Source organism: Pongo pygmaeus, chromosome 6, assembly GCF_028885625.2.
Source record: "Pongo pygmaeus isolate AG05252 chromosome 6, NHGRI_mPonPyg2-v2.0_pri, whole genome shotgun sequence".
NCBI classification, from domain to species: Eukaryota; Metazoa; Chordata; class Mammalia; order Primates; family Hominidae; genus Pongo; species Pongo pygmaeus.
Window position 1 is genome coordinate 101,146,134 of NC_072379.2, and position 16,462 is coordinate 101,162,595.

At 40.0% G+C, this 16,462-nt stretch overlaps 3 protein-coding genes across 10 annotated transcripts in view; 1 reads left to right on the plus strand and 2 right to left on the minus strand.

The window, feature by feature from the left end:
- The window catches only part of CCDC146 (coiled-coil domain containing 146), a 260,083-nt gene extending 251,503 nt beyond the window's left edge, over positions 1–8,580 (minus strand). The window contains exon 1 of the mRNA XM_063667681.1: positions 8,493–8,580. The gene's annotated coding sequence lies outside the window, so the exon portion shown is untranslated. The remainder of the gene's footprint in view (positions 1–8,492) is intronic.
- FAM185A (family with sequence similarity 185 member A) overlaps positions 1–16,462 on the plus strand; it is a 183,385-nt gene that overhangs the window by 77,214 nt on the left and 89,709 nt on the right. Inside the window, exon 10 of one of the 4 annotated variants that reach the window (XR_008503635.2) lies at positions 13,590–13,890. The exons of the other annotated variants lie outside the window; for them this stretch is intronic. The gene's annotated coding sequence lies outside the window, so the exon portion shown is untranslated. The remainder of the gene's footprint in view (positions 1–13,589; positions 13,891–16,462) is intronic. 4 annotated transcript variants of the gene reach the window in all.
- FBXL13 (F-box and leucine rich repeat protein 13) overlaps positions 1–16,462 on the minus strand; it is a 269,907-nt gene that overhangs the window by 2,594 nt on the left and 250,851 nt on the right. For all 5 annotated transcript variants that reach the window (XM_063667682.1, XM_054494956.2, XM_054494957.2 and 2 more), the window contains one exon: positions 8,493–8,656. In XM_063667682.1, coding sequence (XP_063523752.1) covers positions 8,493–8,656 — 164 coding nt within the window. The remainder of the gene's footprint in view (positions 1–8,492; positions 8,657–16,462) is intronic.

A 16,462-nucleotide genomic window follows, 5' to 3' on the forward strand; every position in this document is an offset into this window, starting at 1 on the left:
AATTTGAATTCACATGAGACCTCTCTTGCCTTGCTGAGAGTGAGGATATGGGTAAGTGTACAAATAAACAGGGTCCCAAAGCCTCAGTAGCTCTGATTCAGCCAGTTCAGAAATTAACAGATACAGTGAATGGGTAAGGAAACTACACTTCGCCATGGAAGAGGAACACTGAGGCCTCTATTTATTTATACTGCTTTAAGTAAGCCCCTTCCTTGGTATTTCTAGTTTATCTGATGAGGGAGTAACCTAACCAGCCTACCTGTGAAGGCTGACCATGCACCAGGCCAGGAGCTCTTAACCCAGAGTTCACAGGTCCCTTTTGACTACATGGATGAACTCCCTGAACCCAGGGAGGTCCATGAACTCCCTGAAAGTTCATGCAGTTTTGTCTGTAATACACATTTTTATGAGAAGGTTTGTGACTCAAAGGTGTCCATGACCAAAATGATTAAAAAATACTGTTATAGTCTGTCTTAGCAGGAAACAAGAAAGTAAAGAATGCATCAGAAAAAAAGTACGTCTAACTTGAAAACAAAGCCATTTTGAGGACAGAAGGAAGAATTTCCTTTCCTAGAAAGTTGGTTTGAATCACGAGATTAGTACTAAAAAGGAGATGAGTAATTGACCACTTCTGTAGGATTAGAAATGAGTAACTATGATGTTTACCCATGAAGGCACTACCTTCCCCACTCTTGCTATATGTTACATTGAGTTATTAATTGCAAAAGTCTGGAAACTGAGTCATTGATATGGAGCTGGCATTACCATACACTTCGAGTTAAGTTTGTGCTGATTGGCCATATGAGTTCAGGTAAGGCAATGAAATAGGAAGAAAAAAAACCAACAACACAGAGATACCAGTTTAAAATGCTGTTTCAGTTAAATCAAACTTTAGATGTATTAAAATAATTGTAACCAAACTCAACAGGGAGGTAACCAAAGCATTGCTAATTCTGTCTCTAAGCACATTGCTTTTTAGCTTATTATTTGCTCTCACACAAAACTTCTACAAACTTAAAAAACAAATTGAGTAAAAGCAATTATCATATACTAATTCCTAGTTTGGAGCCACCAATCCCTATGGACTAAAACTTGACAAACAAGTTTATTCTCTTCAGAGAAATATTTATTCTCAGTTTTGAAAATGGTAAGTTTATTGTCAAAGATAATGTTTTGCATTCTGTTAATTTTTTTATCTTTTTTTAAGGTGCTAGCCTGCATTTTAAACCTCTTATATAATCTTTATATATCCTCAAAGTAGAACATTACTATGCAAAAGTAGTGGGTTTATATCTTTTGCTTTTCCCATATTATTCTCCTAATGATATTTCTCCCTTTTCAATTCTATGAAGGTGAGATTATCATATCTTTCAACACATTTTCTGAACATTTTTCCCCCTAAGACTTACTGAAATATAATACCAAATGTTGAGGCATATAACATTAGCACCATCAGTTTCATGTGGGTAAACAGTGTCCTAAACAGCAAGGCTCCATTGTTACCCTTCACCCATCTCTATCAGTCTAAACATTATCCATTTTTCAAAACTCCAAACCAATCCAGCCTCCTTGGAAATGGCTCAAACCCAGTCTTCTCCTCCTCTAAACATCTACAGGAAGTTGATCATAGAATTAATTTATTTCTATTACATAGCTTCAGGGCATTAATTATTTATAATTTTAAACTTTGTTATTTTCCTTTTGTTTAAGAAGGTAGTAAGTTACTTAAGAGTTTATTACATTTCTTTGCATCTCCCTGAAACTCATCATGAATAGCTCAAACGAGAGATTTCAGCAGCTTACACCAAGAAGGGAAGTCCTTTAACCCTCTTGGCTTCTGCTGGTTTGCTGGTCTAGAAGGGGCATTCTTATGTTCCTATTTCCAACACCCTCCTGCCCCCTGCCTCCCAAACACCAGAGTTCTGGACACACACTGCAGTTCACAGTTGTTCATAATCATTCAATGCCACTGATGTTCACTGTAGTACAAGAGTAGCACAGTTAGAGGCAACAATGATCTTGACCTATAGGAAAAGGAAATGCTTGTTTTAGGGAGTAAAAGATTTGCAAATCCTAATTCACCAAGTTACATCTTACCTTTAATGTCAAAAGAGCAACAGTTTTTACGGTTCTAGATAACGGGTAAGAGGATAAGTACTACTAATGCTAAGTCTGGGAAAGTGTAAATATTGAGTCCTATGGTTGCTCAGTCAGCTACAAGCCAGGGTAAATTAGATGGTAATTGTGATATAAAACAATTAGCAAGTAGTAGGGGTTTGAGAAAATAACAAGAAAAAGGAAGGTGAGAATGCTGACTCCTTAATATAAGGAAAATAGTGAGTGAACAGGGAGACTACTCATTTAATGCAGTGTGATCGGACAGAATCGAAATGAGCTGCATGTTGAACCCCAGCCATGGGTGAAGTGCCCACTGGGATAAGCATTTCTTTAATGTGCTCATTCCTTAATCCCTGTCCCCCTTACCCTAGCTCTGCTCTCCAGTCCACCCACAGACAGCTTTAGTGAAACCAAACATCAGTGGGTCCCCTGACTATTGGAAGTGATGCTTACTGACTGGAGGGGAGCAAAGGATCAGATCTCAGACCCACTCTCCTTCCAGACTCAAGTTCTGGGAGGTTAAGGCTTCCTCCACCTGGTGTGTCTTTAGGGCCTGTTTTAGTCTGAAGTGCTTTCACAGCAAGGGTGATCCTAGGGAAAAACAGAAAATATGAATCTGTCCTGGAGCAAATCTAGGATTATTTTTAGAGAGCTATGGATACTAGTATAGACTATTCCCTATTCCACTTCTTTCCTGCCCTTCAGAAAATCTTTAGCCATGACATGACTAGCTGTCCTCACCACCTTTGACATCCTCACACGGACTGACTATCCTAAGACCCAGGACCTTGCCAAGAGAAGAGATTGGCAAGTGACTGCCAGAAGGTTTTTCTGAGTTCTTTATCATAGCATCCTATGTAGCTGTGTGTTTGCACACATGCACCTTTTTAAAAAAAAAAAAAATTTAGATTCAGGGTGTACATGTGCAGGTTTGTTATGTGGGTATATTACATAATGCTGGGGTTTGGGCTGCTATTGAATCCATCAGCCAAATAGTGAACATAATGCCCAGTAGGTACTTTGTTAACCCTCACCATCCTCCCTGCCTCCCCACATTTGGAGTTCCCGGTGTTTATTGTTTCCATCTTTATGTCCAAGTGGTTAGCTCCCACTTTTAAGTGAGAACATGCAGTATTTGGTTTTCTGTTTCTCTGTTAATTCACTTAGGATAATGGCATCCAGCTGCATCCGTGTTGCTGCAAAGGACATGATTTCATTATTTTTTATGACTGTGTAGCATCCCATGGTCTGAATGTACCACCTCATGGTCTGAATGTACCACATTTTCTTCATCCAATCCACCACTGACAGGCACTTAGGTTGATCCCATGACTTTGCTATTGTGAATGATGCTGCAATAAACATACAACTGCAGGTGTCTTTTTGATAGAATTATTTCTTTTCCTTTGGGTAGATACCCAGTAGTGGGATTACTGGATGAAACGGTAGTTCTATTTTAGTTCTTTGAGAAGTTTTTGTACTGCTTTCCATTTTGCCTGACCTAATTTACATTCCCATCACAGTGTAAAAGCATTCCCTTTTTTCCACATCCTCACCAGCATCTGTTATTTTTTGACTTTTTAATAACAGCCATTCTGATTGGTGCGAGATGATAACTTCATTGTGATGGTAATTTTGCATTTCTCTGATGATTAGTGATGTTGAGCATTTTTTCATATGTTTGTCGGCCACTTGTATGTCTTCTTTTGAGAGGTGTCCGTTCATGTTTCTGCCCACTTTTTAATGGGGTTATTTGGTTTTTGCTTGTTGATTTGTTTAAGTTCAAGATTCTGGATATTAGACCTTTGTCAGATGCATAATTTTCAAATATTTTTCTCCCATTATGTTTACTCTGTTGATTTTTCTTTTGCTGTGCAGAAGCTCTTACACATGTATTTTGAATGGTATCAGGAAAGTTAAAAATGTAGAAACTATATTTCTGGGAGAAACCTCTCTCTCTCTCTCTCTCTCCTGCCCCTCCCCTTTCTCTCTTAATAGCTTGATGCTGTAGTATGATCAGCACATGGGAGCTAGGAAATATTGAAAAGAACATGTATTCTTAGGAACCACTGTGTGTTCTAAATTCCATAGAGCACATATGGAATTCTTTGACTGCATTCCATTCTGCTTTGGCCTAAGTGACTGTGAGACCCTGTGTGAAATGATTTTGGAATTGAACCAATCTACTGCAATGGTTAGTCATCATTACTCATTTATCCTGGTGAGAGAGGTTTCTTTGGATCAGTATAGAACAGTGATTTTCAAACATGATATGTCATAGTTGTAACATTTCACTTTAGATGGTTAATAATAACACTGTACTGAAGTTTGTTAGTGATTTTCGTTTCTTATAAATTAAAAGGGATTCAGGGTTAGCCCTGTAGTAACACTGTGTGCCCTAGCTCACATTTCCTTCTAATCTCTTGAGTAGGCAAAAAAAGGGAACGTTGGAGCCACCACCAAGGATTGCTCATAATCCACAGCCTCTCTTATTGTGCATCAGACATAAATTGGGCACAACAGAGCACGTGTCTACCCTTATTGACCACATCCCTTGAATGTCAGAGCTTTTTAAAAGCTTGAGAATATAATATAAAGGCAAACAGCAAAACAGTATGATTAAGACCTAGGTACAAAGTATGGCTCTCCTTATTTGTGTGGCTGTGGGCACATTATTTAACCTATTTAAACCAGTTTCCTTATCCATTTTGATGACAAAATGTATTTGTGAGGATTCTATAATATCTGTAAAATAGGATTTAGCACAGTACGTGGCAAATAATAATTGTTAAATAACATTATTTGTTCATACTGATAATAAAAGTCAACAGCTCCACATCATAAAGGCTTGAACCTTTCCATGAGCTAGAGAGGAGAACTCTGGTAAGAGTTCTATTTTTTAGCAACACAGATCTCCTAGAATGCCTGAGCAGTAGGGACTGTCCAAGTTTAAGCTTCTAGCAACTGCTAAAGAAGGCCTTCCAGGAATTTCATACTGTGATTTGGGGCTCTGAAGGCCACTAAGACTTTCTCCACTAGTTCTCTAGAATTGAAGGTTTTGGGCTCCAGACAGAAATATATCAGAAAGTTCCCTTTATTTTTTTTAAAAATTTATTTCCAACTATTATTTTAGGTTCAGGAGTACATGTACAACATGTACAGGTTTGTGACATAGGTAAACATGTGCCATGGTGGTTTGCTGCACAGATCATTCCATCACCCAGGTATTAAGCCCAGTATCCATTAGTTATTCTTCCTGATTCTCTCCCTCCTCCCACCCTCCACCCTCCGACAGGCCCCAGTGTGTGTTGTTCCCATCCATGTGTCCATGTGTTCTCATCGTTTAGCTCCCACTTATAAGTGAGAACATGCATTATTTGGTTTTCTGTTCTTGGATTAGCCTTTTCGCTAACTATACAATTAGTGATTCTTCAGGTTCTCTGTGGTTCAGGCCCTCCTGGGTTGTGGGGGCCATTGTGAGGGTCTTTCTTCCTCTCTCTCACTCCTTCTACCTTGTTGCCTTTCCCCACAGAGGGCCATAAGTTGAATGGCTGGCTGTCACAGCTGCTTCAAATACAAATAGCTTGTCATGTTTTCTGATCATAGTTGTTACTTATTCCTCCTTGAAATAAAGGAGGCTTTATCTTGCATCCACACGGTGCTTCTGGGGTCACTTCCTGGAAACCCTTCAGACTCTGGGGTTGGTAGAATGCCAGCCATATCTTCTGCAGGAAACTTTCCTGCAAAAGGGCTACAGCCAATTTGCTCATTGACCAAAAGTTTGCTACTCCTCTGGTTCAGAAAGGGTGAGCTGAGCAGACATCTTTGATTTGCAAAGCTGGCGCAGTAGTTTCAGATTCCATTGAGTATAAGGGAATTTATGTATAAAACAGACTCTTCTGATGGCTGTAATTGGATCTTAAGGGCTGCATCATACATTGTTTTCATGTTCAAAATGGAATCAAGCATGTGGAGAGCATTGCTTTGTGATTCAAAGTCATTGAGCTTCTTCCCAAGCCAGAAAAATCTCTCTTATCCCACCTGCCAAAGGTTCTGTTTCACCCAGACAAGACAAAGCCTCTGCAGTTGAGGGAGCCACACTGGCCCTGATTAGAGAGTGAGCATAGGTAAGGGATTAGAGATCATCAAGGGCTTGAGTTTTGAAGGGTCTATATACACTGTGCATTTCCAACTCCACTGAAGGATCTAAATGCAAAACGAAGCTGCTCCATAGAGCCCCCAGAGCTGATCACAGAAAGCTGCATGCAACTAGACCCCCTTACCACTTCTCTAATCAAAAAATTTGAGGCCAGAGTATTTCAGGAGCTCCCTAACTGACAAGTAGCACCCTATCCTAGATGTTGGACATAAAGACGGATGTTTCTGGAGCCTTACTAGTCCAAACACTGGGACTCTCCAAGCCACTCTGCAGTGAGGACTGTCTTTCTTCCATTGCTAGACAAAGATGGAATCAAGGGATTCTAGGCCTCTTTCCTGCTAGAGCTAAGCAAGGGTGGAGCTTTCAGGGAGACTAAAAGGTAGTGGTGTGGCCTCTTTAGACAACGAAGTGCACACACCAAACCAGCCTCTTTCTAAGCATTAGGGCCAAGTCTCTGCCTGCTTCTTGTGCATAGGGACAGCCAAGTTTGATTGCAGAAGACAAAATAGGCCTTCGGCTGTCATGGCTTAGACAATGGAATTTTTCACAGCTATAGCTGGTTAATTAGAGTTCTGCATTGGGGTTTTGGGACAAAGCTCAGCTAGTAGTGAAGTCTTACTATGCCTTGTTTTATTTTTTTTTGCACGTATGTTTTTTAAATCTAGGGACCTAGCAAGAAGACTGAGCCGTTAAGGCAGGATTCGGATGTTACTGGATATCCTGGGTCTTCTTGACCAGTCACTGTATTAATCACACTTCAGTGTCCCATATGTCCTGGTCCATTTTGTGTTGCCATAACAGACTACTACAGACTGGGTAATTCATAAAGAAAAGAAATTTATTTCTCATAGTTATAGAGGCTGGGAAGTCCAATATCATCCCATGGCAGGAGAGAAGGAGCCCTAGCTCATCCTTTTATCAGGAACCCACTCCCATGATAACTAACTCACTTCCACGATAACGGCATTAGTCTATTCATGAGGGCAGAGCCCTCATCACCTAATCACCTCTGAAAAGGTCACACCTCTCAATAATGTTGCATTAAGGATTAATTTTCAACACATGAACTTGGGGGAACACATTCAAACCATAGCATCACACCATGATTAGGTTCAAAGAGCCCCTTGCCAGAAAGTCTCCATTCATTCTAGAATCTTACTTATTAGAAATTCAATAATATTACCTCTTATAAATAGTGATTGGCAAAATACAATCAAAAAATTAGAAGCTAAACTCCTTTGAGTAACACGTTATTCATTCACTGTCATCTTGCCAAAAGTTGTCTATTAATAATCTAACAAGTTTGGCAGAGACTCCTAGGACCCTATTTCATTGTATGTCCTTTAAATGAGGTTAGTAGTATTCATATCAGAGTTATCTCCAGACCTATCAGGAAGGGTTGAGTCTCCACCCCTCCTCAAAAATTTTCAAGGACCTACCCCCTTCTCTCTGATCCAACTCCAGCTGGCTGCCCTACCCCTGCAGGCCTGGGCCCAGTGGGGATGGCTATTTTACAAGTAATTTTTCTTTCTTTTTTCCATTTCATTTTAACACACAGTTCCTTGGATAAGAAACCATGTTCTTCCTCAGGCCTCAAGAAACCAGGGCTCATGGTTCAGCTCATGCCATAACTACTTAATTAAGAAAGTTCCTCTGAGAAATCTACATGCTTGAGCCACACTGTACACTTTATACTTTGATAATATTAATTCATAGTATTAATTTTTCACATCTGCCCAATAGAACCTTACTTTCTATGTCAGGGAATGGTCAAGGATTCTCATTTTAAGCATTTCATATGTTACTTTATCAGGTCAGTTAAAATACTTGCACATTTTTGCCCTCAGTCAAGAGGCAAAAACTTGTGAGCTGGTTTAATCAGATGATTCTCTTAATCCTCTAGGGGAGATTAACTGAATGGACTGTATGTTGAGAAATGAGCAGAGGAAGAGCTAGAGTTAAAGCTTTGGACACCTGCTTAGTCAAGGTAGGGAAGATGCTTAAAGTAAAAGGCCTACTGGAAAAGGGATAGGAAACCACAAAGGCCATTTTAGAACAACTCACAATGATAACTTCAATTAGGCAAAAAATAAAATGAAATGAAACTTCCTAACACTGAAAGCTGCTATGTATTATGAACCTTATAGCCATCCATATACTATGTTTTCTCAGAAAGTAGTTCTCAAAAGTTTGTCATAGTCAGGTACATACTTACTTGGAAATATTTGTGCAGTATTGCATCTTAAGGATCCGGAGTTGTTTGCAGCCTATCTGAAGGTCCTCAAGGATTTGGTCAGTAAGCAAGACACAACCAGAGATATCCAAAATGTGCAGGTAATGGCATTTTGCCGATAACATCTCCATCGCTGAGTCAGTAATCTGAACACAGAGCCAAAGTAAATACTGGTTATTCAAACACTATCTCAGGGAAGAACAGTGCCTTAGTCACTTTGGGCAACTATAATAAACTACCACAGACTGTGGCTTAAACATCAAACATTTATTTCTCACAGTTCTAGAGGCTGGGAAGTCCAAGATCAAGACAAAGATAGAGGTACCTGCAATTGGTGTCTTGGGAAGTCCCTCCTTATTTGCAGATGCCTCCATTCTTGCTATCTTCTCACATGGCAGAGAGAGAGAGAGCTGTAGTCTTTCTCTTCTTATATGGTCATAATCCCATCATGGGAGCTCTACCCTTATGATCTCTTCTAAATCTGTTTACTCCCAAAGGCCCCACTTTCTATTACTGTCACAGTGGGAGTTAGGGTTTCAACATAATAATTTTTGGAGGACAAACATTCAATTCATAACAAATAGAGTAACAAAATCAGACACTTGCATATTCTCTTTCACCCAGCTTGTCACATAATGGGCCTACAATTCAAGTGAGTTGTTTAACTGTTTCCAAATAAGGTCAGAACAGTAAAATATCTGCCTCAAGTAGCACCAATAGAAATTATGATCTTAGCAAGGCACGGTGGCTCATGCCTATAATCCCAGCACTTTGGTAGGCTGAGGCAGGCAGATCGCTTGAACCCAGTTTGAGACCAGCCTGGGCCACATGGTGAAACTCCCAAAAATACAAAAATTAGCTGGGCATGGTGGCACGTGCCTGTAGTCCCAGCTACTTGGGAGGCTCTGGTGGGAGGATTGCTTGAGCCTGGGAGGTCAAGTGCTGCAGTAAGCCGAGATCACGCCACTGCACTGAGTGACATAGCCTCAGTGACAGAGCGAGACCCTGTGCCCTGCCCCGCCCCCCACACAAAAAAAGTTGTGATTTTGCTGTTATTTTCATTTAAGAGTCCTCTGGTTTGGATGGAAAACTTCATCAAAATTTTTTAGTAATACCTGTCACACCAATATGAGCAACTTACGAAATGCTATAGAGATGGGATTTGGCTTTAAATTTAAAATCCTCTCTAAGGCATCATCAATTTAAAAACATATGTTTAATAACATTACATGCTACAAAACTACAAAATATATATCTCCCAAAGTTAATCTGCAGACAGGCTCATATTACTATGAGAAGGGACCTGGACATCACTGATGGTTTAGATGTAAAAAAGATGGAGTAACCTGGTTCTGGAAAGGGACAAGTAGGTGAGACAGATGTTTGGAAGCAAGAGGAGAAAGAAGCAGAAGCCACAGAGACTACACAAATCCCACTCTGAAATATCCTGCCAAGGGTTCCAACATCTTACAGTTTTGCCCAGATGTCCTACAGAGGTAATTCAAGTATACTACTTAGAGTATTTCACTTACTCCAGGACTAGCTTTCAAATTTATAGCTAAACTGAGCCTTGCTGCAGAATCAACTAGATTACTCTCTCCAAAGGAATTTTTTTCCAACTGGATTCAATTTCTTATTTTAAATGTTTGAACATTCTGAAAAACATACGCCATAAGGCTTGGCTCTTGTTTTAACATAAAGTTAAAAGAAAAAGCACTTCAGTTTGGAACATATACTTTTTAAGTTTGGAAAAAGAGATGTTGTCATTGTCTAAACATGCTTTGTTTCCAGAATACGCTCAGGACCAAGGTTAAACATTACAACTGACTCTCACAAAAATGCCTCAGACATTCCTGCCATACTAGGTTGATCTCTGAGGATCTGATGTCATTGATAAAAGAAAAAAAAAAGCCCACAGAATTGTAGAAGAAAGGAAGGACAACAAAGTGATGGAAAAGTCCAGGGGAGGTGGAGTTCAGAGTAGCAGGTTTGGTTTGATACTATGAGAGCTGAAAAGGAGCCTGACAGTTCCTGTAGATCAGTAGCTCAAGTTGTTCAATGACTGACGTGATGTTGTTGGGAGTTATGGATTAAGGGCTGGGAACTAGAGATGGAAATAACTTTGCTACATTTTTAACTCCCAGATATAAGGTCCTGGTCCCAGCCTCACTGGGCAGATTATGTTACTTCCAACACAACTACTTTTGATTCCTTGAAAAAATGTTTTGGTTTATTTTTAAATGAAATTATTTTATATTTTAGAAATAATATAAGCACATTGCCAAAAAAATAGCAATAATAGCAAAGGAAAGCAACTACAAATTTATCACCTTAACATAACTACTTTTAATGTTCTGGAGTATTTCTTGCTAGTTTCTCATTCCTATCCCCACTAACAGATTTGTAAATACAGTAATTACATTTATTTTGCATCCTCTTTTTTTTCTTTCTTTCTTTTTTTTTTTGCTCTGTTGCCCAGGCTGGAGTGTAGTGGCACAATCTCGGCTCACTGCAACCTCCGCCTCTCAGGTTCAAACAATTCTCCCACCTCAGCCTCCTGTGTAGCTGGGATAACAGGTGCCCGCCACCACGCTCAACTAATTTTTGTATTTTTAGTAAAGACAGGGTTTCACCATGTTGGTCAGGCTGGTCTCAAACTGATGACCTCAAGTGATCCGCCCACCTTGGCCTCCTGAAGTGCTGGGATTACAGGGGTGAGCCACCATGCCCGGCCTTTTTTTTTTCTCCAAGTTGGGTTTCACCATGTTTCCCAGGCTGGCCTGGAACTCCTGGGCTCAGACTGTCTTCTTGCCGTAGCCTCCCAAGTGGCTGGGACCATAGCTGCTCACCACCAAACCTCGCTTTCATCTTGCTTTTTTGTTTTTCCTAGTGCACTCTTATACTACTTCACAGTCTTCATATTTACAATCTTTAATTATTATAAAATGTTTTATTTAGTAGATGTAGTTTAGTTTATCATTTGCATATTTCTGGTCATTTCCGTTGTTTTCAAGTTTTTACTATTTAAATAACATTTTGATGACTGTTCATAAATATAGTCTTTTCCAAGTTTTGGACTGTTTCCCTTAGGATAGATTTCAGAAAGTGGATTTGTATGCTATGGTTTGAATGTTTGTTCCCTCCAAAACACATGTTGAAACTTAACCCAAGATGTGGCAGTATTGAGAGGTGGGGCCCTTAAGAGGTGATCGGGTCATGAAGGCTCTGCTCTCATCAGTGGCTTAACCTGTTATCATGAGAGTGGGACTGGTGGCTTTATAAGAAGAAGAAAGGTCTGAACTAGCCCGTTAACATGCTCAGCTCCCTTGCCATGTGATTCCCTGCATTGCCTTGGAATTCTGCAGAGAGTCCTTGCCAGCAAGAAGGTTCTCCACCAAATGCTCCACCTTGACCTTGGACTTCCCAGCCTCCAGAAATGTAATATTACTAAATTTTGTTCTTATAAATTACCCAGTTTCAGGTATTCTGTTATACACAACAGAAAACGGACTAAGACAGGGTATGACCACTTTTGTGGGCTCTTGTTTACGAATTTTCACATTGCTTCACAAAAGTATTATACCCATCTATAATGCTATCTACAATATAAGGACCACTTTCACTGACCCCCTGCCAACCACTGGGCATTACCATTAAAAAATGTGCAATTTGGTAGGTAATAAATGATACCTCAAATAATAATGTTTTAACTTGGATTTCTTTCTTATGTTGGATCTTTTTCCACATTGTTTACTAGTAGTATTTTCTCTGATTTGAATTCCCCAGCTCTGGCACTATTTAATTGTGACCATACGCAAGTTGCTTAAATTCTCCGAGCCTCGGTTTCCCCATTTGTAGAATGGTTACCCAAGATTGCCACAGAACTAAAGGAGAACATGTATGTGACCAGTGACTAGCATAAAGTAAGCACTCAATAAATGGTAGCTATAATTATGATTATTCATCTCCTTTGCCATTAATATATGCGATTTTTTTTTTTAGTAGGACCTCTTTATACAAAAGAGAACTTGACTGTTGGCTTTCAGTTTGCTGAATTATACTTTTGTTTCTTCTCCCCTTTGCCCCCTCTCCACCAATTCCTGTTTTGATTATATGAGAAGTCAGGTAATTTTACTAGCATTTCTGGTGACGATCCCAAGAAAAAACTGCCTTGAAGATGGACAGCAAGAAAGGGGCTGAATAATCCACAAAATGAACTTTTAGGTTAATAATAGTTGGTTTCATGAGATATTAACTAATGAAAATCTAATGCAGTAAGAAATAATGTGCTTTAAAGGTCAGGCCAAAAAGAGAGTCCAAGTTTTTGCTCTAGCTTTTTGTTAAACCCTTGAACTGTGGGAGGGCTTTTAAATATAAAAGCATATTTTGAATATAAGCGGAGTGTGGTGGCTCATGCCTGTAATCCTAGCACTTTGGGAGGCTGAGGCAGATGGATCACTTGAGCCCAGGAGTTTGAAATCAGCCTGGGCAACATGGTGAAACCCCATATCTACAAAAAATACAAAAATTAGCTGGGTATGCCTGTAGTCCAGCTACTCAGGAGGCTGAGGTGGGAGGATCACTTGAGCCTGGGAGGTTGAGGCTGCAGTGAGCTGTGACTGCACTACTATACTACAGCCTGGGAGACAGAGTGAGACCCTGTCTCATATATATATATATTATGATATATATATAAAATATATTAATATATATCTTATATATATAAAATAATATATATTATATATAATATATATTATATATAATATATATTATATATAATATATAATATATATGTATCTTATATATAATAAATATATCTAATATATAATATATATTAGATATATTTCCAAGAGAGGGAGAGGCTCTTAGGAAATTATCTTCTTGCATATTATGTTATATTATGCTATATTTGGCTATTTCCTAAGAGCTCTATTGTATTATTTTCATTTATTTGTGAGAATATAGCTGTGGTAGATTAAAAATGACCACAAATGCTTTGCAGCTACTGTCAGCAAGAAGTAGAGTCTGTTTCCTCACCTCTTAAATCTAAGCTAACCTTGTGACTTGCTTTGACCAAAGGAATGGAGCAGAAGTCATATTCTTCTGAGCCAGGCCTCAAGATGCCTTGCAGCTTCTACCTTTAGCCCTTAGCCTCTTGGAATGTGTTACTGCCCTTGAAGCAGCTCAGCTAGCTTGTTGGAGGATGAGACCACATGAAGCAGGAGGAAGCTGTCCCAGCTGGGTCCCCTAGGCCAACCAGCTCTAAGGGGAGTCAAGAGATGACTGCAAAGAGATGACTGCAGCTGCCTGGGCAACCCTGGGGCCAACCACTGTCAGAAGAACCACACAGCCAAAACCAGCCCAAATTCCTGGCCCACAGGTTTGTGAGAAAATAAAATGGTAGTTGTCTTAAGCCACTGAGTTTGGGAGTGACTGGTTACATAGCAGTAGATCAGCCAATACTATGTGCCAAGAATCTCATCCTTTGTAATATATGGTAAAATATGACCCATTGATCATTTCTTTTTTTTTTTATACTTTAAATTTTAGGGTACATGTGCACAACGTGCAGGTTTGTTACATATGTATACTTGTGCCATGTTGGTGTGCTGCACCCATTAACTCATCATTTAACATTAGATATATCTTGTAATGCTATCCCTCCCCTCTCCCGCCACCCCACAACAGACCACGGTGTGTGATGTTCCCCTTCCTGTGTCCATGTGTTCTCATTGTTCAATTCCTACCTATGAGTGAGAACATGCGGTGTTTGGTTTTTTGTCCTTGCAATAGTTTGCTGAGAACGACGGTTTCCAGCTTCATCCATGGGGAATCCTTTCCCCATTTCTTGTTTTTGTCAGGTTTGTCAAAGATCAGATGGTTGTAGATATGCAGCATTATTTCTGAGGGCTCTGTTCTGTTACATTGGTCTATATCTCTGTTTTGGTACCAGTACCATGCTGTTTTGGTTACCGTAGCCTTGTAGTATAGTTTGAAGTCAGGTAGCGTGATGCCTCCAGCTTTGTTCTTTTGGCTTAGGATCGACTTGGCAATGTGGGCTCTTTTTTGGTTCCATATGAACTTTAAAGTAGTTTTTTCCAATTCTGTGAAGAAAGTCATTGGTAGCTTGATGGGAATGGCATTGAATCTATAAATTACCTTGGGCAGTATGGCCGTTTCACCATATTGATTCCTCCTACCCATGAACATGGAATGTTCTTCCATTTGTTTGTATCCTCTTTTATTTCATTGAGCAGTGGTTTGTAGTTCTCCTTGAAGAGGTCCTTTACGTCCCTTGTAAGTTGGATTCCTAGGTATTTTATTCTCTTTGAAGCAATTGTGATGATTTCTTTTCCTTATGACCATTTCGAAACCTCTAATTGATTTTCCTTATGGTCATTTTAAAACCTCTAAGCTGAAAGAGTTTCCAAACATGTTAGCCAGCTGCACTAAGAAAATAAAGGTTGAAAAGGGTAGGATTGTCATGGGGAATCCCAGAATTAGCAAATCTCTTACTCCTCTCCCTTTACATTATAAGTCTGTAGAATTGGAATAAAGTTACCTCACTAAATCCTATTTGCTCAGTACTCTATGCCTTTCCACTCCTAATTTCCCCATCTGTAAAATGAGGGTAATTTAAAACAGACAAAAAATAGTGTTTACTCTCATCTCTCAGTGTTTCAGTGGTCTGGAGACATTTCTCCAAATAATGAACTTTTTGGGTAAAATGTTTTACCATATTAGTATAAGAGAAATTCTGTGCATGCCCTGGGGATTTCGCCCAGCTCACAAGTTTGTGCAGCTTTAGCTGAGCCCGGGGCCTTAGGGGAGAGCAGCCAGGCTTTGTGACCTGGCTCAGTCACCTTCTCAGATGTATTTCACCTGCAGGACAGTTCAAGTAGCCTTGGGCACACCCAGTTCTCTCCCTTTTGTAGACTGTCATTCTCAAGAATAACTATAGAATGTGCTGGGGATGTAACATCCTGAGACCGAGGATAGGGCGTACTGACTGGAACAGCCAGGCTCTGTTCCAGTTCCCCCTAGAAACAGGACATCTTTCCATGCTTCAGCCCAGTGGGTCAAGTGAACCCAAGGTTATAAAACCCAAGATGGTCCACCTTCCAGAGTCCCTCAGCTGCGGTGCAAGTGGAACATTTACAGTTGAGATTTCATCCACCTTGAGCAGCTTTCCTGAGCCTTGGGAAACAGGCCCTCCAGGAATCCTCGGCTTCTGTTGTCACTTGCCGCCTATCTGTAAATCTGCTTCATGAAGCTTTTTGCATATGAATGTGTCCTGTCTCACCAGACTCAGACAAGTTGGTAACCAGTGCACAGTGGACCTGCTTCACATCACCTACACTTGTAGGACAGAAATGCATTTCTAAAGCACTGGCCTGCTTTCGCTTACCTTATCCCTCTCAGAGGTGCATTGCAGAGACATTTTGTCATTGTTCAGGACTTTGCTTTAATTTTTCTCATTTCCCACCCCCTTTTCTTTCTAATCATTACTAACTCCCACTTCACATCAGTCATGAGGGTCGAAAGTGACAGTGTTAACCACTGCCTAGTGCACTGCTGAGTGCTTTAAACTGGCCCCAGAGCAACCAGCTTTTCCTCTGATTTGTAGCTATATTTGTTTTCCTTGGCATTTTAGTGTCGAGTAGGATGAGGTCACAGTACTACTGACTGACCTTCGAGGTGAGGTGGTTGCAAGGAAAAGCTGGCCTTTCTGGGGATAGATAAGGTGACCATTCAAAATTCACTTGTGGATTTTTGGGAAACCTGGCATAGAATGATGAACCAGACACCAATGTGTTTTACGGCTCATCAAAATCAACATAAGTGGAATATGTTAGGCTGGACCACAGCCTTATGAATTCAGGGTGAGTTGAGGAGTATTCAGATTGGTCCAGATGATGGTCCCCACATCTTCTTAATCAGGATACTCATCT